General features: G+C 42.8%; 2 protein-coding genes, 1 long non-coding RNA gene and 1 other non-coding gene across 4 annotated transcripts; 1 reads left to right on the forward strand and 3 right to left on the reverse strand.

Moving 5' to 3' along the window:
* Nucleotides 1-1,257: 1,257 nt before the first annotated feature.
* Nucleotides 1,258-7,703, reverse strand: LOC120805618 (5-hydroxytryptamine receptor 3A-like). Its single transcript, XM_040156014.1, has 9 exons — nucleotides 7,155-7,703; nucleotides 6,907-7,073; nucleotides 5,122-5,166; nucleotides 4,801-4,910; nucleotides 4,332-4,504; nucleotides 4,076-4,230; nucleotides 3,763-3,973; nucleotides 3,497-3,655; nucleotides 1,258-1,642 (listed from the first exon to the last, which is right to left on the reverse strand). The coding sequence occupies exons 1-9, from the start codon at nucleotides 7,192-7,194 to the stop codon at nucleotides 1,353-1,355; spliced, it is 1,350 nt and encodes a 449-aa protein (XP_040011948.1). The 5' UTR covers nucleotides 7,195-7,703; the 3' UTR covers nucleotides 1,258-1,352.
* Nucleotides 7,704-8,901: 1,198 nt separating this feature from the next.
* Nucleotides 8,902-16,863, reverse strand: tsen54 (TSEN54 tRNA splicing endonuclease subunit). The gene is made up of 12 exons (XM_040154833.1): nucleotides 16,721-16,863; nucleotides 15,247-15,405; nucleotides 13,957-14,020; nucleotides 13,700-13,783; nucleotides 13,384-13,482; nucleotides 13,250-13,302; nucleotides 12,812-12,937; nucleotides 11,520-11,994; nucleotides 11,240-11,375; nucleotides 11,054-11,114; nucleotides 10,153-10,266; nucleotides 8,902-9,725 (listed from the first exon to the last, which is right to left on the reverse strand). The coding sequence occupies exons 1-12, from the start codon at nucleotides 16,774-16,776 to the stop codon at nucleotides 9,575-9,577; spliced, it is 1,578 nt and encodes a 525-aa protein (XP_040010767.1). The 5' UTR covers nucleotides 16,777-16,863; the 3' UTR covers nucleotides 8,902-9,574.
* A 1,106-nt stretch (nucleotides 16,864-17,969) lies between these two features.
* On the reverse strand, nucleotides 17,970-18,041 carry trnat-cgu. Its single transcript has one exon. It is a non-coding gene; the product is annotated as a tRNA-Thr (tRNA).
* A 257-nt stretch (nucleotides 18,042-18,298) lies between these two features.
* On the forward strand, nucleotides 18,299-23,973 carry LOC120788214. Its single transcript, XR_005707208.1, has 2 exons — nucleotides 18,299-18,667; nucleotides 19,779-23,973. It is a non-coding gene; the product is annotated as an uncharacterized LOC120788214 (long non-coding RNA).
* Nucleotides 23,974-25,366: the final 1,393 nt, after the last annotated feature.

Raw genomic sequence — 25,366 nt, forward strand, 5'->3', positions numbered from 1 at the left:
TTAATGTCGATTTTCCCCATTTTTATTTTCTTGTATCCCTGTGCTTGTTCTGTCCTGTTTCTTCCCCTGCTGCTGTAGCCCCCTCGGTTATTATTTAGAAATATTGTGATGATCAGGCCTGGGTCCGGTTCATTCATTTGGTGGCTGTAATCAGGACTGGATCAACGACGGCGGCCCCAAAGCCCCCCCCGTCAGCTACATATCACGTGGGTCTAAATATTTTGATTATTCCCAACTTTGCTCAAAACTTGCACCACTACAGTAGAACGTCATCTATCGTGGAGCCTCCGTCCTCCATCTCCCGGCCACTGGACCCGTAGGGGGGACTTGTAGAGTCAAAATCTAGTTCTAGGACCTCCGCTGTCTGGAAGTTGTTGTTTTTTTTATCGCAACTTTTCTGTCGGTCAAGTAGTTAACAGGCGGAGAAAACCTCAGGCCAGGTCGTATTACTCCATCAGAGGAGATCATCATCCAACAATTATCCTCTCTCTCCATGTGTCCGGCAATTTTTTTCTTTAATGAACAAGCGATTGTTCAGTGATTAAAAAATGTCAGAAAATAGTGAAAAATGCACCTCATTATTCCCCGAAGCCCAAGTTAACATACTCAGGTTGCTTTTCTTTTTTCTTTTTCTGACCAACGGTGGAAAAAAACGAACTCTGTTGGATTTAATATCGTAGAAAACTGGGGAAGACAGCAGACATCCACACTTGAGAAGCTGGCACCAACGACTTTTTGGCATTTTTGCTTGGAAAACCACTCAACCCATTAAACAACTAATTGTCCGTCGGTCATGTCCTCTGTTCATCGGCATATCATATCGGCTGTAAAGTGGTGGTTGGTTTCTGGGTGGAAACAATGAAACTGTCACGTATAACGGGGGCCCAACGACGATATTCTGCCCCTGGGGGGGGGGGGACACCTCCCGGGAGGTTAATCCGGCCATGGCTGTAACAACCATTTACTTAGCAGCTTTTTATCATGAGAGACAAAAAAAAGTGTGTAATTTAAGCATTTTGCCATGTTATGTTGAGATATTAGGGGGCGGGTGTTGAAAATATTGGTAACACTGGCCAGTTGAACCCTTCTTTTCCGATAGCGACCCAGCTTTTCTAAACTATTGAACATCTTTTCCCCTTGTAGAGTCTTATTTGTGTGTAGGTTGACAGTTCCGCAGGGCAGGAAAAAAAAAGAGAAAAAGGAAGACACGCTCAACTACAGGTCAAAAAGAGACGGACTCAGTTCAGGTGGGTTTTATCAGTGTCGGTACCCAGGTGGGTTTTTTTTAGTTATTTAACGACCCATTTTCACCGAATTTAAGAGCATGCACTGGCTGATTATACACACAGCATCTAATGATTATCATTTGCCGTATAGTTCTGAAACCCCGCCTTGAACATGCACACCACAAAAATCACAACAGTTAAAAAATACAGGACAAAGAAGGCGGAGTCCACGATCTCGGCCAGTCTTCTGTAGCGTCCGGGCTTCCTCTCGTCTCTGTGCTGTCCTCCGGCCTCCTGTCGCGCTGCCCTCACCTCCTCCAGGATCAGTTTCAGCAGGTCGTGGTCCCCGGGCCCGTCCCGAGCAAGGTGACCCTTGGCCGGACGCACCCGGCCGCTCTCCTCAGCTCCGGCGGGCTCTGTGTGGGGGGATGAGCCGGTACGATAAGCATGCTGAAGTTAAAACTGGGGAAAATAGTTCAGCGTCTGCCTGTGCGGTCGCCGATGCATCTGTGTCGGGATGTGAACTATGTAAAGTTGTTATAATCAATATTTTTAGAACACTAATACTAACAATAAAACTGTGAAAGGAGTCACGATGAACCCACGGAGAATTGTTGGCTGACTCTGAGCATTTTGCCATATTTTAGCTCTTTGTTTTGGTTCACTGTCTCCACTTCCACCAGAGCTGCCTCCAGGCGGCCGCAGGCGGCGAAAGAGTTCCGCGCTCCTCCTTGGCCCGAGAGGCTTCATGGAGACGAAGCCGAAGTTTAAAAAAGGGGAGTGGATGCTGGAGTAACATTCACCAGTTGACCAGACTCATGCGTCCCAATAAAGCCCACACAGACGTGACGTTTCCTGGTTTGCTGTGTTGCCCCCAAGTGACCGAATAATCGATTAACGTACGTTTGAGGAAAAAATGGCTGCTAATCCTTCCTGACACAAACAAGTTTAACTAAAACTCTGAATAAGGGAAGAATACTTTTCTGGTAGCAAGTGAAATGTGTTTGTAGTGAACTCTTATCAATTGGCTGGTGGCTCGTTTAAATCTTCGATCAAATATTTACTTACTCAAAGCCATAAAGTTTTTCCTATGTCCTCTGGTGTTTACACTACATTTAATATTTGGGAAACTTTGGTTTGTCTCAGGAAATAGATCGACTCAAAATGTACCGCTTTACCATCACAACTACCAAAACTCATTTATTTTATTGCCGATTGTATTGAAAATCTTTAAAGACACTTCTTTGTTTCCACTAATTATTTGACTTCATTACTTTCCAGCTGGACACATAATATCTATGTTTTTTTTATGGGGGGGGGGGGGGGGGGTTGTGATTATTTTTTGATTGTTTTATATCTTAAAACAAAAGAAACATGGGCCAATGATATATCTCCTATTGGTCCACGACAATACACAGATACATAGTCACGCCACTTATGTATCCTCCCCATTACATAATGTTCACTCTCAGTGTAGTTCAGTGTGTGCAGGGGACGACCAAGAACATAAAGCAAGTCTTGCAGACACATGGTACATCCACTCACTGAGCACTTTATTAGGAACACCATTCTGATACTGGGTGGTTCATCCGTTTGCTCTGAAATCAGCCTCAGTTCTTCGTGGCCTGGATTCCACCGGATGTTGGAGAGTTCCCTCTGAGGTTCTGGACCACGTTGACGCGACCGCATCGCACCGTTTCTGCAGATTTGTCAGCTGCACATTCGCGCTGCCGGTCTCCCGTTCTACCACGTCCCAAAGGCGTGCCACTGGATCCAGATCTGGAGACTGGGGAGGCCACTGAAATCCAGTGAACTCACTGTCGTGTTCATGAAACCGGTTTGTGACCTGGAGCATTATCCTGCTGGAAGCAGCCATTAGAAGATGGTGAACTGTGGCCATGAAGGGAAGCACACGGTCAGCAGCAACGCTCACAGGCTGTGGCATTCAAACCATGGCTGGCTGATGTTAAGGAGCCCTATCTTTTCACCACAGGTAGGATACTCCCAGCACTCCACCAGTAGGTGGTTGGGTTTTCCTGGCTGTGGTACAACCGTATGTCCTCTCCTCTTCTTCCTCTTTCATGATTTTACGCCTTGTTCTTAATAAACAGCCCGTTATGGCAGACAACCCTCGCTGACTGTGGTGGCCTCCTCACTGAAGCCCCCTGCGTCTCCATCCACATCTGGCTGTTGTGGATGGATCTAACAACACTCAAGATTTACAAAACAGAAAAAAGAGAAACTGTATCTTTAGTGGGCAGAACACGTACCTTTGTGACCGTTGGCTTCCAGCTGGATTTCCACTTCGGCATTAGCAGCGCTTTGAGCCTCCTTGAAACAGTAACCGTCCAGCTCCATTAGGAAGCTCACCAGAATGGCCTCCAGGAGGCTTATCCACACCAGGGTGAAAACCACAATACAGTAGCAGGCTAGAACAAACGTGCTACGGTCAGTGTAATGTCGTTGACACCAGTAAAGAAGATACTGAACACTATCGCACTTAAATCTCTGGTCTGAGGCCTGTGTGGCAGCTCACCGATCATCGGAAGACTGTCCTCAGTGGAGGGCAACATGTCCTGAAGAATCAGCAGTAAGACGGAGATGGACAGGAGCAAGGTCACTTTGAAGCTGAGCTTCTCCCCTCTGGCATCGCTGATGAAAAAGGTGGCCAGATCCAGGACCAGAAGACAGAACAGGGGTACGATCAAATTTATCACATAAAGCATTGGCTTTCTCATGATTTTGACCTGAATAAAAAAAAAAAAAAAAAAGTCAAATGATTTAAAACCAGAACACTCGGAGAATGGGGAAAGAGCTGCTATCAAATTTCATTAAATGTCTGTTCTTACCATGTATACAAGCCTGCTGTGAGATGTACCAACTTTGGTAATAGTATAATGAGTGATTTCAATGTTTTTAAGTTGCCATTCTCCCTCTGTAACCATGGTCAACTCAGAGACTGAAGTAAGGATTTTGCCACTGTAGTAGGTTCCTAGTATTAGAGCTTTAAAAAATAAATAAATAAAGGAATTCAATAATTACACCAATTATGTTCCAATTATGGCCATTCTGAGGTGAGCCCGCGGTGCGTCTGGTGCATTTTACCGTCATAGTTCATGGATAAAAATGTGATGTTACAATGTTGCACATCGAAGGGGAACAGGTAGAGCCTCAGCTGACAGGTGGAGGTCAGGCGCTGACGTCTGTTCGCCAGCACTAGACCGCTGGGATACAAACTGATGTGTGGACTGTCTTGAATACTCCCACTATCAGAGGCACTTTAGGGGAAAATGAAGAGGAAACGAGAAGTTTAAAAAAAAAAAAAAAAGGTAAAATTCGACTTTCAATTATATTTCAGCGAAGGGATCAATTGACTTGGTTGTCTCCATCAAAAACTAGTCACATCACAGAGGTTTAATCAGTATATATATATATTTTTTTTGAGATCTAAACAAGTCACAGCAACCATCACCAGGATTGTAAGTCCAAATTTGGTGCCGGATTGTGTGCTGAAAACACCCCTTTGGGCGAGACCAAAACCACAAACTGCAGGTATGTAGTGAGTCGCACATACTCCTCTTGGATGGTTACATCTGGGATCCAGAGCATCGACCTCGGAACGGTCAGCATGTCTATCCCACAAAAGTCTGACGAATTCCACGTGAGGAATTCATTCTTCCAACGCTGGGAACAGAAAAATAAGGGGCTTTTAAATATTTTATGACAGGTTGGCGATGCTCTCTGAGGTTGATACACACCGTGCAGGGGTGTATATGTACAGTGCATAGTGTATCTGGCGATAACAGACCAGTGATGTTTGAAAATGCAATTAAATTGTTTGGCACCTTAACGCGACACGATCTGCTCTTTCCCTCGTGTCAGTCCAGATTCTTACCATTTGGATCCAGACGTGACTGGTGACGGTTTGAAACTTCTCATCCTGCGGACAATCAGCAGACCTCAGTAAATACTCACAGGCGTTTTACAACATAAACAGCATGTTGAGTGGAAGGGATCGATTCGCCAGATTCAGGAAAAACGCCTAGTTTTTCAATCAAATCCATGCAGATAGTTCCGCCTTGATTTTTCCCAAGGTTTTGAGAATTTGCCAACCCATTGAAACAGAGGTGAACGGGACAGTGTCCTCACTACCAAGCCCACGGGCCTCGATTTGAACAGTTTTCATCTGGCTCGTCATAAAACCAGTGACAGAAGAAGTATTCAGACCGTTAACTTAAGTAAAAGTGGCGATCCAACAAAAATCTGATACAAGGAAAAGTTCTGTTTTTAAAATTCTACTCAAGTAAGAGAAGCAGTATCAGCAAAAATGTCCATCAGGCATCAACAGTCAGAGTGTTAAGTTACAGAGCTCCCAAAGTCCTTGTTGCAAAGGACGTAAAAATAAAAGCTTTTGGGTCTTCAGGAGCTCTTTATTAAATATGTTACATTAGTGGATATTGTGTTATTTAAGTGTTAACATGTAAACAGGATTTTAATGTAGCTGATCTGAGCTGTTTTATCAAAGTTTTTGTAGTTCAAAGGCCCACAGTCCATCCCCAACGGTAGTTTAGCCTAGTTTAGATTAGACCTTTTTTTTTTTTTTTCAGGACTGCGTGGGCGTCAACAGACGGGGCTCCGTCTACATCGCTCTCACTCTCCTGCCGGATTTGTTGCCGGACAGTTAGTGACCTTTGGGCGAGGTTTGGTGACCTCGCCTAAATCCCAGCAACGGTTTGCACAACGAGGGGGGGGGGCATTCAGGTCCTTTACTCAAGTAAAAGTACCAATACAGCATTGTAGAAATACTCCATTACGAGTAAAAGTCCTGCATTTAAAATCCTACTAAAGTTACAGTACAGAGCTATTATTAGCTAAATTTACTTAAAGTATCAAAATAAAAGTACCAATTCTGCAGAAAGTCGGTCCCTGTGACTGACATTGATATAAAATGCATTATTAACAGTGATGCATCGAAGCGCAGGCAGCAATTTCACTGTTGTAGCTTCTTGAGGCGGAGCTGGTCTTAACTACTTTATGGTACAGTTAAATAGTTTAGTCCAGAGGTTCCCAGCCTCTGGGTCGGGCCCCTCCAAAGGGACGCCAGATAAATCTGAGGAGTTGTCAGATGATTGATAGGAGAGGAAAGAGGGGAAAAAACAAAACGTTCTGATACACAAATCTCTTGTCAGTCTTTGGACTTTTGTCTTGTCTTTGTTTTTATGTGTAGTATAGGAGAGTTTATCCTCTTTGGGCTTCAAATAAGTTGTTGTAATGAAGCTACCTTAGAAAGTTTAGCAGGGAAATGTCTCTTTCGTAACTGACAATGACTCAGAAATCTGAGTCACAAGACAAAAAGGTTGAAAAACACTGGTTTAGTCTCCAGCAATGTGTTGTATTCTATAAACTCGTAGGTTTTTTAATTTAAAATTTAAGTCCTGAATAAAAGTAACTGGCGACTAAAGCTGTTAAAATAAATGTAGTGCAGTAAAAAGTACAATATTTCTAGAAATATAAAGTAGAATTAAATGGAAATACTCAAGTTAAGTACATCAAAATTGTGCTTAAGTTGAGTACTTGAGTATAGTTACAAGTTACAAGTTAGAAAGCAGACACATTCATAAAAGCAATGCACTCTAGAGGGTCAATTCAGTTTTTACGAAGAAAACACAAAGACACTTACCACTTCTAAAATGCCGTACAACAGCATGTCCATCTGAACAGGGGTTGCGTGAGTCCAGTTCTTCACAGGTCTCATCATTGCTAGAACATCATTTCTTGTAGTCAGTTTTAGGTGATTCAGGAGCCCCCAGTGTGAGCAGTCTGAAGTCTGACCGCCGGAAATACCTGCTAGCAAGGACAAAAAAAAACAAACTCTTAGAGACAAACTTCAAACTGATACAAGAGGAGAGTTTAAGTTTAATAACTCACCAATTAGAGCAAGAAAAGCTAGAGTCCTCAGAGATGACATGGCTGTTTGGCTTCAGCTCAGTCTGAGCAAATCCTTTTAAACTGCAAAAAAAAACCTTACATAAACAGTAGAACAATACAACAGGTAAGCCCGAAAAACATCAATAGCTCTAATTAACTGCACTGTCAAAGTGAAAAAAAGCCTCTCTTTGTGGTCTGTGAGTAAGAGACACTTCACATATCACCTGTACGGCTCTCTTGTTCACCTGCAGCTGAAGCAAAAAGTCAACACGGGGAGATCTCAGTGTAATTTGGGATTGGGAGCGGAAAGGTTCCCAGAGCACACACCGAAACACCTGTGGTGAAGACTAGAGATGACTCATAGAGTGCTCATTTGACCATGTCCTCTCGAATAGAGCACATTAACTTGTAGCTGTGTGCATGAAAGCACAGTAGGTTTGGAATACGGGCACATTTTACCCCCTGAAAAGCAGCAAGACACGTCATTTCTGCCTCCCTGGGACGGTGCACGGTTTTGAACCGGCCCTGCCAAAATGTCCATCACAGAAATGTGAGTTGTAACAACTCTGTAATTTAAAAGAGACATTTTAGTTTTATTATAGGACTAGTAGTGCGCACAGATCCCAACATTTTCCCCCCGGCTCACCATTCGCTGCTGCTCTCCCCTGAAGCGTGAAGTCACTCCAGTGGCAGCAGTTGTTATCGTTAGTGTCTTTTCTTGTTTAGGGTAACTAGAATTTTTGTGAAAGACGGTATACAACAAAAGTACACGCATATGCAATATCACTACAATGTTAAATGACTCAAAGCTCCTTCATCTTGCAATAATTCTATTGTTTTTTAAGTTGACGTGTAGGGTATTTGATCTCATGTATGATTAAAAACAAACAGGTTAGATAGACAATGAAAACACAGGCCCCACAGGCGCAGTTGTCCGTCCTCGAAATATGACGCCACACGCTATTCACTATCTACACAACCTCGCACAGAAAAACAGGGTAAGTGCTCCTGACTTGGCACAAGGATCATCTGTGGAAACTGGAGTTTCGGTGACTGATCAGTGTGAAGGACGTGACATGACGTCAGCCTCTACGGACGGCGTCCGAGAAGAAAACCGTTGCTCACAAAACTGCACAAAACTGCAGATTAAACTTTGCCAAACAACAAGAAAAGAAGCCTGATGAATGTTGGCAGTACATTCTCTGGTCAGATGACACCATCATAAATTTGTTTGGATCAGATGGGTCCAGCATGTTCTGTTTGGACCTGGCCAGGACCACCACACTGCTGACTGTGAAACTTGGAGGTGGGAGTTTGCTGATATGGGGCTGCATGAGAGCAAGAGGTGGAGGAGAAATGACTTTCATAGATGGCAGGATGAAAGCAGATTTGAACCCAAATACTGACTGAAAAGATGAGTCCCAGTCTCAAGAAGCTCAGCAGGAGAAGAATTTCCCAACATGACAATGATCCCAAACCCACTGCAAAATTCACACAGGAGTTTTTACAGGAGAAAAAAGTGAAAACTATGACCTGGACAAGTCTGTCCCCTGACCTGAACCCAATATAAGCCCCTGGAAGTATTTTAAAGCAGAAGTTAGAGCAAAAAAAACCCTCCAGCCAAGAGCAGCTGAAAAGAATCATCCGTGAAGAACAACTGGTCTCATCCGGGTCCAGGAGGACCGAATCTGTCATCAGGAATAAAGGCGGACACACAAAATATCAACAAAATAAGAGTAGGGAATCTCATGAACGATGGGTGCACTGGCTGTTGTTGCAGCTGGTTCTTTAATGTGGAGCTTTCGGCTTCATTCTTGGGCTTTTGGCTAAAAGCAAATAAAACTGTATCAAATGGACAGGATTTGTAAATAATTAACATTTTAGTGATACTGACCAGGAGTTCCTCCTCAGTTTTTGCTGTATACTGTAACTGCTGTAGAAACAATTTATTTCCCACCAGGATTAACGAGGTACTCGATAGTCTTTTGTTTTTGCCGAAAATAAACAGTAACAAATCTGGTCAGTTTAATTGTTCCAATAAGTCTCTCTGATGGCATGTTGGCCCCGAAGAGAAAGAAAAAAAAAAAAAAAAAAACCCAAAAAACAAAAAACTAACTCTTCTTCTTTATCAACACTGTGTCAAAAGTGTGAACAAAGCAAACGGATACACCCATAAATTATAAATTCCCAACTTTGGCATCGCTTAGTGGCAGCACAGAAAGAAAACGGTCCTACCCGTCCAACAGATCTGACCCGGGCGGCCAAACCTCTGGCACTAAAAATACCCCCACCTTGTAAATCAGACACACAAAAGAAGTCTGCATTTTCACACATGCACTCCGTCCAACAGATTTATTTAAAAGTCCCGGATACGTGGAGGTAAATGTTTTAAAGTGATGGTTTTTGAGAGCAGCGAGTTGTCAGGGGTACACGTCAGTCGGCAGCTGGAAGTCTTTGAAGGTGTAGAAGGAGATGTCTCCGTGGTCCACCACAGCAAAGACCACCGGGATGTCTCCACTCTGGCAGGCCAGCAGCTTGATAGCGCGCAGGTCGGGCACGGGACCGTCAAAACTGAAAAACAGAGGGGACACGGTCAAGTTGTGAGCTTTGTAGGAGACGAGGACCAGCGTAAATACCAGCATTCACAATCTGTGACAATTAGTAAATGAGTCACTTAGTCGATCGACAGAAAATCAGACAGGGAGTGTGGTTATCAACTAGTTGTTTAAGTCATTAGCCAAGTAAAAATGGGAATTTCTGATGGGCATTTGTCGGTGTTTTCCAACATTTTCCAGTCTAAATGATCAATCAAACGACAATCAACAGATTAATTAGGTTGTTGTCGTCGTACCACAAGCTCAAAAAGACAGATGAGAGGAAAAAGATCCATTCATCTCCAATCACTGTGATGTTTACGTCATCCGAGTCCGATGTCTGTTGTTTTCTGTAAGCCAACCATTAGTTGCCGTGCCCTCGGGCAGGTTGTGCGATTTCTTACCTGCACACGCACATGCGGGAGTACGGTTTCCCCGGGTTGCTCTTCTTGAAGTCAGCCACCGAATCAGGTTGGTAAACACTGAAACAAATCCTCCACCCATCTGACCCTTTTAACCTGAGCAGACAAAGCGCAAGGTCGTCGATATCTGAACGAGGTGCCCTCCGTCACAGTGAAAGCAGAGAGCCGCGGCGTCTCCCTGCTTTGTTTCACAGTCTTTATGGGTTTCTAAATGACAGACCGTGGATTGCGGTAGCAGTGAGACGAGCTTGGTTCACACTAAGTCCGAATTCTGATTTATCTTCCTTCACAGGAGACTCAGAGTTGATGTCCACTAATCACGACGATCGGACAGTAGAGCTGGTTATATGCTACGAAAATGAACGAATACACTTCAAGTCTCAGATTGAAATTTGCAGCTGCTTCCACAAAAGTAACTAAATCACCGTCGAGAATTCACAGAAATCATTTTTGGCTGAACCAACATAAGCCTGATGGACAAAAACACACAACATAGAAAATGATGATTAGTCGATTCATGTTTGGGGGGAAACAAGTTATTCAGTCAGAACCCAGCAGCAATTACTGTGATCAAAACCTGTGACAAGGCGTTGGGTTGGAAATGGGACAGATCAGGACAACTGGGTCACGCCAGAGTCTTATTTACAGCATTTATCCATCAATTCATTTTTAGTTTACTCTCCCTTTATTTCTTTTATTTATTTAGTTTGCTTTTATTTTGTTTTGATTTGTTTGTTTCTTTGTCCTTTTTTTCTCTTCCTCCTTTGTCCTTGCGTTTCTTTGCTTTCTCTCTTGGTTGACTCCCGACTGACAATTCATTCCTTTTATTTTTTTTGTTACCAAACTTTGGTCTAATAACAGAAAAAAAATGAATCAGTTATACCTGGACGCCCCCTCGAGCAAATTTGTAGATTTAATCACACTGATTTTATCCAACAGTTCCCCTGGAATAAAAAAAAACAAATATCAGTGACTTGGTTTTCAAATTAGATGCGACTGATGTAGATGAAAATCCAGAAACTATATGAAGTCTGAATTTACTGTGCAGAGTAGGTCCATGTGATCTCACCAGTGGGGATCGGTTGTGTCGGGTCATGTAACGGCGAGACCTCTCTGCTCCACAGGTGTGCTGGTCGACCTTTACGTCCCTCCTGCCGCCTCGCCAGGAGCTCCTGATACTCTGCCCAGTTTCTGCACCGCTGAACCTTGAAAGAACTCAGAATGTGATCTCCCATAATGTGCCTCTTTTATATCACTTGAAATAAACAAACATAGTGATAATATTTCCAAAAAAGTAATATTTTGATGTTATGTTAGATTTAAGTGGTTTGCTACCAGCAGCTACGAACCTCTTTGTCTTTGTTGACATCCCCCTGCCGCCTTTGCTTGTTTTCTTCCCTCTTCTGCTCCTTTGAGGACATCGTCACCTTCCGCAGGTTTATCCTCTGCCTCCAGGGGGCAACGTCACAGACTCCCACACCCAAAGCCCCGGGCAGCAGGGATGGGTCCGGAGAGGCCAGGCATTTGGAGAGGTGCTCCGCGGAGCCCAGGTCTGGGAAAAGGATGGTGCTGAAGTCCCAGCGGGAGGAACCTGAGGTGGGGCCGTCTTCTGTTCCTTGGCCCGAGTCCCCGAGAACATCCGTCATCCACCAGGTCCTGCCCCCGCCTTCGTCTGCTGTACTTGTGGTGGCAGCCCGTACCTCTGCAGTCTCTGGAGAGGCTGTCAAGTGTGACTCAGGGAGTGTTTTGTCCTCCTCACCGTCATGGCTGCCTTTATCCTCCTCCATTCTCTCAGTGGGGGATTCTTCTTGTGCTTCAGTATGACTGCAGCAAGAAAAAAAACAAAAACAAAACAAAACTGTGTAGCCTCTTTGTTCATCGGAAGACTCGTGTGCTACGCACCGACTAATGATCGAAAACGTCACATCAGTCATTTATTCTAACAACATTTCAATAAACTCAGCCGAATCAGATCACCAGTGGAGCTGCAAGAAACTTTTTAATTTGTCAGACCATGTGGATGGTCTGTACTCTACAGTGTTAAGTTTGTACCTTTTCTACAATCAGTCTCTTTCTGCATAGTTTAGTCAAACTATGCAGCCTGAATAAAAACAAATCAAACAAGACTTAAAATGAAAGACAACACGCATTATTATATGTATTTCCTTTTCATGTACGCATTTACTGTGTCATAATTAGAGGAAAAACGTGTTTCAGGGATAAATATTTAGCTTTCTGTCCTTAATAACTATATATCAATTTTTACTGTGGCATGAATTTTCCATGCAACACTGAAGAGGTGATCTGCATTTCAGTTGTGTCCTGCAAAGAGCAACACAGACCTGACTCCACTAAATCAGAGCAATGTTGTTACTTTTTCACGGGGAGGTGCAAGAGAGGTTTTACTTTTTTCAGGTTGGAAATTTAGTTCTGCCAATTTGAAAGCACAGAACTAAAAAAAAATTAAAAAAAAAAATCAACAGCTCATCCTATAATGAAAAAAATAACAGCTCCAATTTCTACTTCTTCTGTCTTTATTGAGCAGTAGCTGAACAATAAAATCTAGTTTTGTCCTAAATCACTCCCAGAATTCAATCATTCACCATCATAGGGACTGGTTTCGTACAGGGCATCTGTTTACCTGGATGTTGGGGCGGGGGCGGGCGCGGGGCTGGGGCTGGCACTGCGTTTCCTCTTCATTTGTCTCCCTGCTCTGTCGTGTGACTGAAGCAGGTTCAGCTGCCTCGCGTAGGACGACGGCTCCAAACTGTAAGAAGCCAAAAACCCAACACCCACATTCGGCTGATTTTGGAAACCTGGACCAAAATACTGAGTCTCTAAAGACCCATTTGGACAGGATTAGCTTCCCCAAACCACGTAAAGAAGTGGAGGTCTAAAAGGGGCTCTATATGGGGGTAGAGACTGATGGATGGAACTGGTTCAAAGTGGGGCACTGATCAACACCGCCATCCCTAAAGCTCCGTTGCTATCAATACTGAAGATGACTTCCTGTTATGTTATATTTCAATGCCCACCTGTACGTCCAAACATGCCTGATTGGGATGTGCGCTTCTGTTACCTGGGATCAAACCTGTGCACCACATAGCCAAGCCTCTTCAAATGCCCGAAGACCTTTGTGATGAAAAGGAGTCGTTAGACCAGGTCGGCATCGCGTTCCGCTTCCACGATGTGTGTGGGGACTAATGGCTGTACCTGATATTGCTGGAGGCCCACTGTGTTTGAGGAGAGGAATCTCTCATAACCGTCCTGAATGGACAGTGGCAAGTCCTTATAAAACACCTGCAGGGATCCCTGTTCACACATACACAGTTAGGTCCATGAGTATTTGCACTGTGACACAATCTTTGTAATTTTGCCTCCATGCACCACCACAGTGGATCTGAAACGAGTTTACAGATCTCATGTGTTGCAGCAGGACTCCTTGACTGTCATTCAAATATTACCGAATAAAGACAAAGAATTTTGTGTTCAGTAATCCCCTGAGCAACAGGTCTTATCTGCCACTCACACACTCCATCAGGTAGAGAGCCTCTTCAGGGAGGAGATACTGTTTTCCATTGGCAGAGAAGCCCATTGTCTGCCAAAACTTTCCCTGTGTAAGGAAAAAGAAAAAAAAAACATGATCAAAAATCGCAAGATACATATTTATAATTTGACAGACGTTTGATAACAGGAAGTGATAGGAGATGCAGTGCAGAAGTTGTCAGCTTGTCACAGGGTGTGAGTGATTATAGTTTGTCTCACTTGGTGTGACACAGTACTCACAGCTGGAGACTGGAGCTCCACAATCTGGTCACTCGGAAGCCACGTGGCCTTCACTAGGTTTCCTCTACAGTAAAATAAGAACAGACAACATTTATGTCACACGTCAGTGCAACACAACCTGACTCTCGCTGACTGCACATACTTTACATTACTGACAACTCGGGACATAAAAGATTTTTTTCTGGCCGCCAGGACGCGGAAGAACTTCCCCCACCGAGCCAACAGACACGCGCCCCGGACATATCATCACCTTATAAAGTTGTTATGGCAAACGTGTGAGAAAACAGCCGCTTAATATATTTCCACATACTGCAGACACGGAGCAGCGTGAGCAACGTGGTGTTTGTGTTCCGGCTGATGCCTGCACAGCGCATCCGACCCTCACACTGCTCTTCGCTCTGGTTTGCTCTTCGCCGACTCCCGAGATAAAATATCTGGCCCTTTTAGCTGCTAGATGGCGTCCTCTCTTTGACATTAAATATGTCTGTCTGTCCGTCTGTTTGGTTGAGAGCTTGTTTTCTGAAAACAGCTGCCTGCTTCTCCGGTGATAATTATCTCTTCACGCTCAACTCATCACTACGAGAGACTCCTTTCACATTACGTGCAGTCATTTGACCCATTGTTGATATAAAACTAATGATTAGAGGAGCTTCAAAGACTTCCTGCTTCCTGCCAGCTACGGTACTAATTCCCTTTTATTTGTTACGTCTATTGGCAGAGGTATCACAGATGCTTAAGACAGCTAATTCACCACAGTGCACATTTAGTCAGTCTCGTTTTTTGTCAACGTTACAGTATCATCATGCTATCAGACAGCTGTGAACAACTGACTGCTTTGAACAGTCCCCCTTCTTGGTGCGTTCGAGAGCGCTCAGCAGCCTAAGATTTCAGGGTCGGTTACCGAGCAGCAAACTTTTTTTTTTTTTTAAAAGCAGAACAGCAACCTCTGTCATTATTATTGTTTGTCTTGCACGGTCGATTTGCCGTCAACTGAGCTCAGGGATGACGTTAAACCTTTCAGCAACTGACTTCAAAATCTCAGACGGCAGAACGTCTTTGAATGCATCTCTAAGGAGAAATCAGAGGATCGCACAGCAATAATTATCACTGGGGATGGAGGGATGGATGGATGGATGGATGGATGGATGGATGGATGAATGGATGGGTGGATGGATGGATGGGTGGATGGGTGGATGGATGGGTGGGTGGATGGATGGATGGATGAATGGATGGGTGGATGGATGGAGTGGTGGATGGGTGGATGGATGGGTGGATGCTACGCCTACTCACAGCCTCTCCACTCTCTCCTCCGATATGAGGCTCCAGTGCTCATTCAGGCTCTGCTCAAGCCGCTCTCTTTGCTCGTCCGAGTCACTGGGGAAGAAGTCCTTCTGTCCTCTGACTGGGATCTTGTGACTCCTGGACCGGGCTGCGAACAGCTCCGACGGACTGGAATTTAAAGAAAGACGACAACGCTCAGCTCCAGACACTTGACATTTGGCGCTTTTATCAATAGATGATGGCAAGACACATAAATATTAATTTAAAAGGTCTAAAAATGATTTAAATTTTTTTTACATCTAACTGTTTAGAGTCAGTGCAGTGGTGGCCACTGTCACAGTTTCATAAGACACAATCGAGCCACTGAAGAGAGGAAAAGAAACCGTACTAGTCAAGTTTATGAAATCTTGCAACAACAACAATAAATAAAAGTTCCCACAAAGTTCCCACAGTTCCCATATCTCCAGATCAGTACAACAATGCGTCGCAGCAGTCGCTTTGGGGGAAAAAGAAAAGAAACGATCAGTTTCTAGCAAAGTGCCGTTGGTACTGGCTCTGATGCTGACCTCATCAGAGGTATCCACAAAATCAGATCAAATCAAAAGAATCAACAAAATAGGTAATTTGCTCAGGGGAGCCCCAACCTTTGCATACAACTGTATGCGCTGCATAAAAACTGAACCTCGCTTCTCCAGGTTTAATTTCGACCCCCAGGCAGCAAGCAGGACCTTTCCCAGACCATCTAACAGGTCCCAGACCACCTAATGGGTCTGGGGAAAAGAAACACCTGTCACCAAAACCCCAGTTTCTTTTTGCGTGCTACTGCTGGGCTCTACAGGAGCATGTCGCGGTTTACGGTGTTGTGTTTCTACAGCGTTATCGCGAGTCATTAGGTCATGACTCGGTTTCACAGGACATCGCCCGGACATTCAACCGGCACCAGTCGGCTGCATGACGCCTTGCTCATGGGCCAAAACGCGCCGTGCGATGCGACCTTTGAACAGCACGCTTCCAGATCCCTCCTCGAAGGTGCATCTGCCCCAGTTAACTCTGAACTTTTGCAGTATTTTTCCCCCTCTTCTCTCTCCCCCGAAACACACAGCGGAGGGCGACAGAGAGAGAGACGAGCGTACGGGAGTCCCCATGATTCGCGAACCGCTTCGGTAACTTAATGTCCACCTCTACACCTCTGGAGATCACCGAAGCTCCAGCCGTAGAGCTTCTTTATAAGAACCCCCCCCACACACACACAACAATTTCAGTGATGTCTTTCATATACGTGTATGTAACACTACTCCATAACTTAGCTAACAGAAAGATGAACCCGTCCCGCCATGTGCACAGGGCAAACGCCGCAGAGCTCCCACGACAGAGACAGGTGGGAGTTAAGAGGAGCGAGAACCCCCGAGCGAGCGGGACGGAGGAGTTATCGCCGCCTCTCTTTAAATTAACAGTTATTTGCCAAATTTAGGCGGCAACGCACCCTAATATTTCACTGTAGAGACTGCCTCCGGTGTCTGTGTTGTTTTGGTCCGCCATGATGACCGCCAGTCCCCCGCCGCAGCTCTCCTCTGGGTCCCGACGACCGTCAGGTTCAGCAAATTAAAAGTAGTTACACTCGAGGCCGACAGGGGGAGCTGTTTGGAGTTCTGTTAAAAAACGTATGTTCGCTCAACCAAATTAGAGCTGCGACGATTCGTCAATCCACAGAAAATTAATCGGCAACCATCATGATAATCGATTAACCTGTTTTAGTTCTATTTCGAGGAAAAATTCAAGCCAAAACTAATTTCACAATCGTTCCCGCCAAAGTATGACAGACCGATGGAAAACCAGTACCGACAATATGGCCTGGAATTATTTATTATTATATTTATTGTTATATTTTTTTCTGTAGTTTCCGGCAGGATACAACAATATTTCATAATGGATACATTAACCGATTAAAAATGATTGATTGATAGATTGAAGTTTTTTTTGTTAAATTGACACTCGCCCATGGAAACACAATTCCACTTTTAGTTCTGTAGAACTTTTCCTGACAGCCCACAGTCAGATACAAAAATGTGTTATAATTAAAAATTACTGCGTTTTTTTTTAGGAGACTGAATTGAGTTCTTTTCATGAATTTTCGAGAAGTAACTGCGTACACACTTATTTGTCTTACCAAATGTATTTTGTGGAAAACGTAACCGTTTCATGGATTAAGTTCATGTATTGTTTGTTCGTTTGTGTTTCGTCACTTTTGACGTATCCTATCGCTCAGAAATACAAAAACTGATCAAAATCATGTTTGTGTGTTCACTCTTCTTAATACATGGGCCAATAGATACATATCTGGTAAAGGGTTGAAGCCACTGTGGTTTGCTTGACGTGATTATGTATGGTATGGACAGGACTTCTCTCAACCAAGTACCGGGGTTATAGCTTTAGACAAGTCTACTAATGAAGGGTAATCCAGGTGTAAGACTCATTGAGCATTGTGCTCATTTTGAACATTAAATGAAATTGAATTGAAAATGAAAATGAAAATTGAAATGAAAATGAATTTTTCCGTTTGCCCAGTTATGGGTCTTTCACATTTACAGCTGTAACAGGTGAACAGGACAGTCGTTCATAGCATCTGTAAACGCAACCGTTGTATCATTATACAGGATATGGTGCAATTTTAGAAAGCAAAGATGTGCAAGAGAGAAGAAAATAAAAAAAAACATGTAGCTTTCACGGGATGCAGGCACGGACGGGGTTCGAACCCGCGATCTTCGGTTTACGAGACCGACGCCTTACCACTTGGCCACCGCGCCTGGTAATGTAAATGCCGCAGCGTTTGATGATTTGAAGTGAGCACGTACCTAAGCCATGCGAATACCTGCAACACCGACACAAGCCTATAAAATTCGATCGGCCCGTATGAAAGAGGGGAATCTAGTCGGAGCACTTTGAAATTCAGCAAAAACCCCGCTAGACCGAAGGGCACACGATTCAGCGAACTTCCGGAAAGGGACCGTCTGTGTCGAGAATGTATTTTCTATATAACGGATGAACGTACACCATATGAGCTGATGAGATGTGAAGCCATAAAAACCTAAATCCACCTCGACAGAATTCTTGCATGCCGCCGAATGTTCAGGCAGATGGTATGACTGACTACGACCAGTGTTTTATCCATCGGGCGTTTGACGGTCGGCGAAGTTACAAAAATGTGTAAAATGTCGAAAGGAAGTTTCGCGCACCCCTGTCACCACGGGCGAGAGAAGGGAAGCCCGATAGAACAACACACCCGGAAGCAGCTCCACTGGCTCGGGACAGGTGGGATTTCAATCCGTCGATGATGGTGGCTGGACGCGCAAAGCGATGATGTGAAAGTTGCATTTTCACGTATCGGATGGTGGGAAGATTTGTGCGGCCCTTGCGAGTTTCAGCTAACGCTGTGAGTAATGTGACTGACATTTTGTGGAGAAAAAAAAATCAGCGCTAGCTTAGTTACCGTATGAGAAACAGTGATGTTTACGAGCTAAAGCGTTAGCTTGCTAGCAGGTGATCTCTTCGATATTTGGTCATTTTTTTTGCGCAGTTTACGGTTGCGGTTCCTCTGTTCTCGTTACTTACTGTATATTGGTTTTTAACATCAATAGCATTCTTGTAAGTCGTATTACGTACGCCAAATTGCACTCAAACTTTACTAAATCCGTGCTGACAGACACCTGACGTACTAGTTAGACATGAATCGAAACTTCTTACGTGTCATTATGTGCCGTTCTTCAATTCGGCATATCACATGGGGTATTACATTTTATATTTGGGGACAGTTTCGATTCAATTAACTGCTTTTACCTGAAGCTTACGTTTGCTCTCTTTGAGCAAGAACTGAACCTCTAAAATTTCTCCCAATGGGTGTAGCTACTATTACGGGGCTAGAGGATCATTACTGATCAATATTGATAATTTTATCGGCCTTTTGATAACGTATTTACGCAAATGTTGCTGTTCAGAGTAGTGATTCCGACCTAATTGCATTTAAAAGAAGTTACATCACGAGATGTTGAGGGCCTTGCTTCACATGGTTGAAGAGCATTTTACCTCGGTGTGATTATTTGACACATGATTTTTGCACACACTTGCCCTGTGGAGTGTTTTGGAAATCTGAAAAAATCAATACGCTGTAGATTTCGGCCAGATGACTGCAATGTAAAGCGGGCAAGCAAAGCATAGCGTCAACAAAAGGATATAAAATCAGTGCTCTATGCTCCTCTAAGACTCCATTCCTGTGATTTTTCAGATATTCCTGTTGGTAAAACATGACCAAATAAACTTTTTGTATGTTACTCGAATTTTAAGCCTCCGTCCAATGTCACTGACACAGGGATTTTTTTTTTTTTTTCAAGACTTGATTCTAATGTCAACAAAAATAATCTGGCAAGAATACAGTTCTTGGGAATACAAAGTTTCATTCCACAGTACAGGTCTCAGCATTGACCTTGAAATCTAGCATTGCTCAGTTCCTAGCTGAAATGTTGGCGTGTCTCGTTGTCTCGTTCCAGTCTTTGACGGAGCCTGTCTGATCTGCAGCTGAGCCTCCCTGTCTGCCTCACCATGCCACTGGTGGTGGATGCCGTGTGGGCGCTGTGGAGCATCGGAGCTGGCATCTATGACTACTTCCACACCAGCGCCATGGAGGAGAGGATCCACACACTGGAAAACGTCCTCTCTATCCACCAGTTTGTGATCGCAGCCCTGTCGGCAGGTCTCATCCTGCTCATGACATATATACTATGGAGAAAACACTAAAACCTTCATCCACTGAATGTTGTTTTGTCGCAGGATATCTTTCATTACCCGGGCCCGTTTTCCATCCAGATGTTGGCCAGAGGGACAGTCTGGCTCATACAGATGCTCACCTTTGAAGATCAAGCATGTTCAGTAACGATTGGGATGTCCCAAATGAGGTCAGGAGCACTGATGGGCAACTAAACCGAGCAAAGAAGCTCCATAAGGACATGAAGTCTCTGAAAACTAGTCGATGCCCTTTGGGTAGTTGGAGCTTTGTCTGTCTTTCTGTCTGTCTTTCTGTCTGTCTTTCTGTCTGACTGACTGACTGACTGACTGACAGATGGACCATTGTCCACATTAACCCAAAATCATAACTGCTTCTCAAGGCAACTTTGCACTTTGACTTTTTTGCCCAAGCTTGAAGGATTTGATGTTGATTTAAAAAAAACAAAACAAAAAAAAAACACAACCCTCTGAGATGATGCGCTTACTTTAAACACCTTCGCAGTGTGTGCTGAGGGGTGAAGGTGTTCGGTCATTGTTGGTGACGACGGCTGTCTCTGAAAAGCGGAGATGCTTGGGAATTTAAATCCTTTGATGTGTTACAGAACTGAAGTGCGATTGGTTGATACTAAATTTATTAACCCTGTTTTCACAAGATCACAATGTAATTACCTCGTGTTTCCAAGTTAATCGTGTTCTTTTTTGAGTATAATATCAGTTTTATGCAGTGCTTATTCATTTCTCTAAGGCCATTAAGCTGACGGAATGATCTGATTATCTTGACATAATTTAGATTGGCATCACAACTTAATTATCTGAATCCTGAGCTAACAAATGCTGTTCATAACGTAGCGTTCTCCTCTGTAATTTCTGCTTTGGTCTCTTCTCAGATGCCTCATTCTCGCAAAGCAAGAGGAACAAACCGTTGCTGAAACCCACGTTAGATAGACTGTAAAGCAGATAAATCCATTATCATGAAAAATATTTGGCCCCCCGATGAAAGCTGATGTTTTCACTTTTCAGTTTACATCAAAACCTTTACATGATTCTTCATAAAGGTTCATAAAGTTTCAACATAAACTCAACATGACCTCATAACATGTAATAATTATCAATGCCTCCACGCCCCCAAATTAATTCTAAGAAACTTGCGAGATAAATAACAGATAACAGATCAATAATGTAATTTTGCCTATTGGATCAGAACAGATTCGCAGTTTCATTCAACCACAGATGAGGCAGACACTGTTTAAAGTGTGTGAAATTACACCTCTAGTCTTTTAGTACAACTCAGAACATACTGTGTATTCATGTTTACAAGTCTTTTTTTTTTTTTGCAGACAACTCTGCAAGAACGAACTTACTAAAGGGAATTGTGACATCTGCCCCGGGACACACTCCTAAAACTGTTTTATGACTCAGTTTTATTCTTGCGAGGGTTAAAAAAAACGAAGCAAGTAAAACATATGGAAAACATACAGGCCTGTGTTTTCACCAACCTGTACATCAAACAGGACCCTGGTTGATCCTATTTGCTGAGTACTGTCTTAGGATAATGAGCTTTAAAACAAATCATGATGATAGAGTTGTGATCTTGAGAGAGCAGGCCCAAAAAAAAAGTCTCGGCAATGAAACACACTCTCTGCTTTCATAGTTAGTCACTTTCTGTGAGGGGACCGTTTCCCACCAAATACTTTATCCAAGAGTATGATAGTCCTTTGTCAGACTGGGGGTGGTTCGTAAAATTTGAGACAAATGCCTTCGGCTTCTGTGGTTTGTAATTATCCTCGTTCTGAGTGGCAGAACTAGAAAAACAGGATAAGCACAAAAAACACTGCTAAGAGGTTCAAACACTGGGTAATTAATTCATCTGTCACGTGACTTATTGTCAGTTTTTTCATGCTGAGGAGAAAGGATTGGAGATGTGGGATGTTAGAGGTTAGTCTTTATTTAGTGTTGTCTACTGTGTTTTGGAAAGGGTGTGTTTGTGTGTGTGTGTGTGTGTGATACATTTCATTTCTAATGAAATGTATCTGTCACGTTTTCTCTGCTGCACCTGCTCACTTACTGTGTGCTCTACTGTATGTTACTCTGACAAACTACTACCATGGCTTCGACTAAAGGGAATATGTTTGAATAATAAGTCAGAGCTGTTCTTTTTCCCACTTGTTTCGTGTTTTAATTACAACCTTTTTGTTCCCTGTCATGGTTAACGATAATTTAATTTCAAATAATTTAAATAATGTTAATAATAATTTTGTTGTTGTTTTTTTAAACTCGTAAACAAGTCATTTTAAATCTGGATATGTGCCTCCATCGTGTGTTTTTGGGTTCATTTTATGTAAAATAGGATGAAACCAAAAAGGAAGGAAAAAAATCCATATGCTCGGAGGCCACGGTCTTGTGCAGCATCATGAGACAAGAAATGTAATTGAAAATAAATCAACATAAACAGAGATTACACATCTTATCAGATGATAGGCTATGAAAGAATCTATATAGTTACAAGGTTCCCCTTCTACAAAATTCCACACTTACAATCAAAAATCAAAACTGGATAGAGCCATACTGTCAGTGATTTCCGTGGACTCTGTTGACTGGTTAGTTATTGTTGCGGCTCGGTAACACAGTGGAAATATCACCACTGTGTGAGTTCAGCTACCGTGTGCTCATGAGCTATTTTCGTCCACGTTATGTTTCGGGGTCAGTGGTTTAGTCATGCGCAGGCAATAATTATTGATATAATAATTTTTATTATTTAGAGTGCATTTCTCTCAAATTATGGAAAGATATTTGGGCCACCTCTAATGATTTAAAAAAAAAAAAAAAAACGGTTAATAACAAATGAACACAACAAAATATATATATAAAAACAATTTTTTAACATTGGATGTGATGATACATTTGATACTGGCACGAATTCCGCTTCACAGAACTGATACTCTTTAATTTTGAAAACAAAAAAATCAGTGTAATCAATCAATCAATCAGTGGCTATAGACACTTCTGTTTGACCCTCATTTTTAACTGGTGGGTGTCTCAAAATTGCCACGTTTTTTTTTTTTTTTTAATTTAAATTTTTTTTTGTGATGGTGTGCGTCGTCGGGGAAAAGGAAAAATCAGAGGAAAACCATATCATACGCGACTTATCCTGGTCTTATTCAAAATGTTTTTCATAAACAGCATCATAATCAGTGAGGCATATCCATCAGTGGCGGAAGAAGTACTCAGGTCTTCAAGCAAAAGTCCTAATTCCAAGATGTTACTTAAGTAGAACTATTATCTGCTGAATTCACTCAAAGTATTAGAACTACTGGGCTGGGGTGTAGCCCCGTACATACGCAGCCTCAGCGGTCCCCGTCCCACTTTCTATGCAGTCATCGTCACACCTGTACAAATAACTGAATCAACAAGTAAACACATCTGTAGTGGTTATTAACGTCATCAGTAATGAAGTGCTCATTATGCAGTTTTGAACATACTGTAATCACTGTGTGAAGCTTTCACTGTGGAGACCATTATAAAGCACGTCATGGTTTTTAGGCCTTTGTTGTACGTTGGGCATGAGACAAAGGATGGAAAGTGATCTTATTTCAGGCCCCTACACGGAGAAAGGATTTCTGTATTTCCTGATGGAAAAACAGATGAATGAGGAGAATTATTTTTTTATTTAAAAAATAAAAAGCCCAATTCAAATACATGTAAAGAGAAAAAGGTAGCTCCAGGATTAGACCCCGCTACAAGCTCGAGCTGGTGTGATGTGAAGTAATAACTATGTTGTGAGTTTTTTTCTGATGCTGCTGATACTTTATTCTCATCAGTTACAATATTAAAACTGTTAAAAACACTGTAGTAAACTAACTGTATTTCGAAAGTCATTCGTTGAGGAACATTTTACATTACAAGCATTTATAAATGTGTCGTATAATACTTTAGATTCACAATAAAACGGACTACTTGATGTCTCTTGTCAGTGTAAATTACTGCAAATGTGTAGTTGAAATGACTTTTTCAAATGGTCACGATTGGTTCCATAAACCATAACGGAGCTTCTGGGGTACATGGTTAGATACAGGGAGCAGTCTGTCAAATAATTTGTTCAACGGTAATACAGACGAAAACCAACTTCCGGTTTTCAGACAATTTCCAGGCTTTTTGAGGGCTCTTCCCATGTTGGGGCCCTGGATACTCATTTTTAATATTTTTCTTCTCTCTACTTTACCCCTGCTACTGGATATATTAGTGGTATTGTACTGCCTCATGCCATATAAGCATATCATGTTTTTCTTGTGTAAAAAGGCTCCATTAAATATAAATTAAAAGTACAGTATTTGCCTCTGAGCTATAGTAAAGTATAAATGGGAAATACTCATACACGTACTGTAAAATTGTCGAAGTTGTAAGTAAGTACAGTACTTAGTTACATTCCACTGCTGATATTTATTTAATTTCAGTAAGGTTTTGTGTCTCTGACCACACCAGGCTGTGCTGGTGTGTCGCTGCGAACGACTCGGCTCCATGGGCCGGCTCCTCTACGTGAACGATGGGAGTCGGCTCCCGTGTGAGAGCCTATTTCTTTTATTTCTCTTTTTGTTAAATTAATTAATACGAGACTGAATTTCTGTCTGATCACACTGCTCAGCGCTGACCGAGTGTTGGGTTGATGTGTGTGCAGTGCCCCGCCGATCGTGTGTGATGACAGACAAGGATCACACCATCAGGTTACAAACTCTTTTGTTTAGTGTTTGTAATAAATAATTCAGAATTTATAACATTCAGCATCAATAAAACCTTCAATACACATGTGAAATGCTGTTTGGTGTTTTTTATATGAATGTTTTCATGCCAAACACAATTTAAAATAATGGTATTCTGGAAATTATTAGGTTTAGTTTAATTACATTGAATGATCGAGGTGATAGACGTGCACACAAACCAATCATAGGTCAAAACATTGTTAAATTTGGCTGAATTATAAAGGGAGCCGAAAGAATCTGCTCCTATGGCTGAGCTGAGAAAAAACGAGCCGGTTCACTATTCAGAGCCGGAATTCCCATCACTACCACGCTTGCAAGCGGCAAATGTGGCCCGTGGGACGGGGCCAAATATTTCAACCCATCAGCGCTCGGGCTTTTACAACCAAGCGCGGTGGTTGGGTGGAGCTGCTAGAAGGCGGGATCTTTCAACAGACGTCAGGTCAGAAGCCTCAACCTACATCTCGTCAAGTTTTCGGGTTAGCCCAAAGGAGGAGGAACTCTGCCTTCAAAATAAGAGCACGCAAGTAAGATTACGTTTTCAGAATTCATGTATTTAATGTAAGTATTTTCATGGAGATGTCCTCCTTGGAACCGCATAG

This window comes from Xiphias gladius, chromosome 3 (assembly GCF_016859285.1).
Source record: "Xiphias gladius isolate SHS-SW01 ecotype Sanya breed wild chromosome 3, ASM1685928v1, whole genome shotgun sequence".
In the NCBI taxonomy this organism is placed as follows: domain Eukaryota; kingdom Metazoa; phylum Chordata; class Actinopteri; order Istiophoriformes; family Xiphiidae; genus Xiphias; species Xiphias gladius.

Bases quoted from the DNA above. Each gene is read 5' to 3' on its own strand.
- LOC120805618 (XM_040156014.1), bottom strand. From the start codon at position 7,194: ATGTCATCTCTGAGGACTCTAGCTTTTCTTGCTCTAATTG. The intron at 4,911-5,121 runs GTAAGAATCTGG...TTCTGTTCCCAG, and splicing joins GTCACGTCTGGATCCAAATG to CGTTGGAAGAATGAATTCCT. The intron at 4,231-4,331 runs GTAAAATGCACC...TATTTTTTAAAG, and splicing joins TTTATCCATGAACTATGACG to CTCTAATACTAGGAACCTAC.
- tsen54 (XM_040154833.1), bottom strand. From the start codon at position 16,776: ATGGCGGACCAAAACAACACAGACACCGGAGGCAGTCTCTACAGTGAA. The intron at 11,115-11,239 runs GTGAGATCACAT...TTTTTATTCCAG, and splicing joins GACACAACCGATCCCCACTG to GGGAACTGTTGGATAAAATC. The intron at 9,726-10,152 runs GTAAGAAATCGC...TCTGTTTTTCAG, and splicing joins TCCCGCATGTGCGTGTGCAG to TTTTGACGGTCCCGTGCCCG.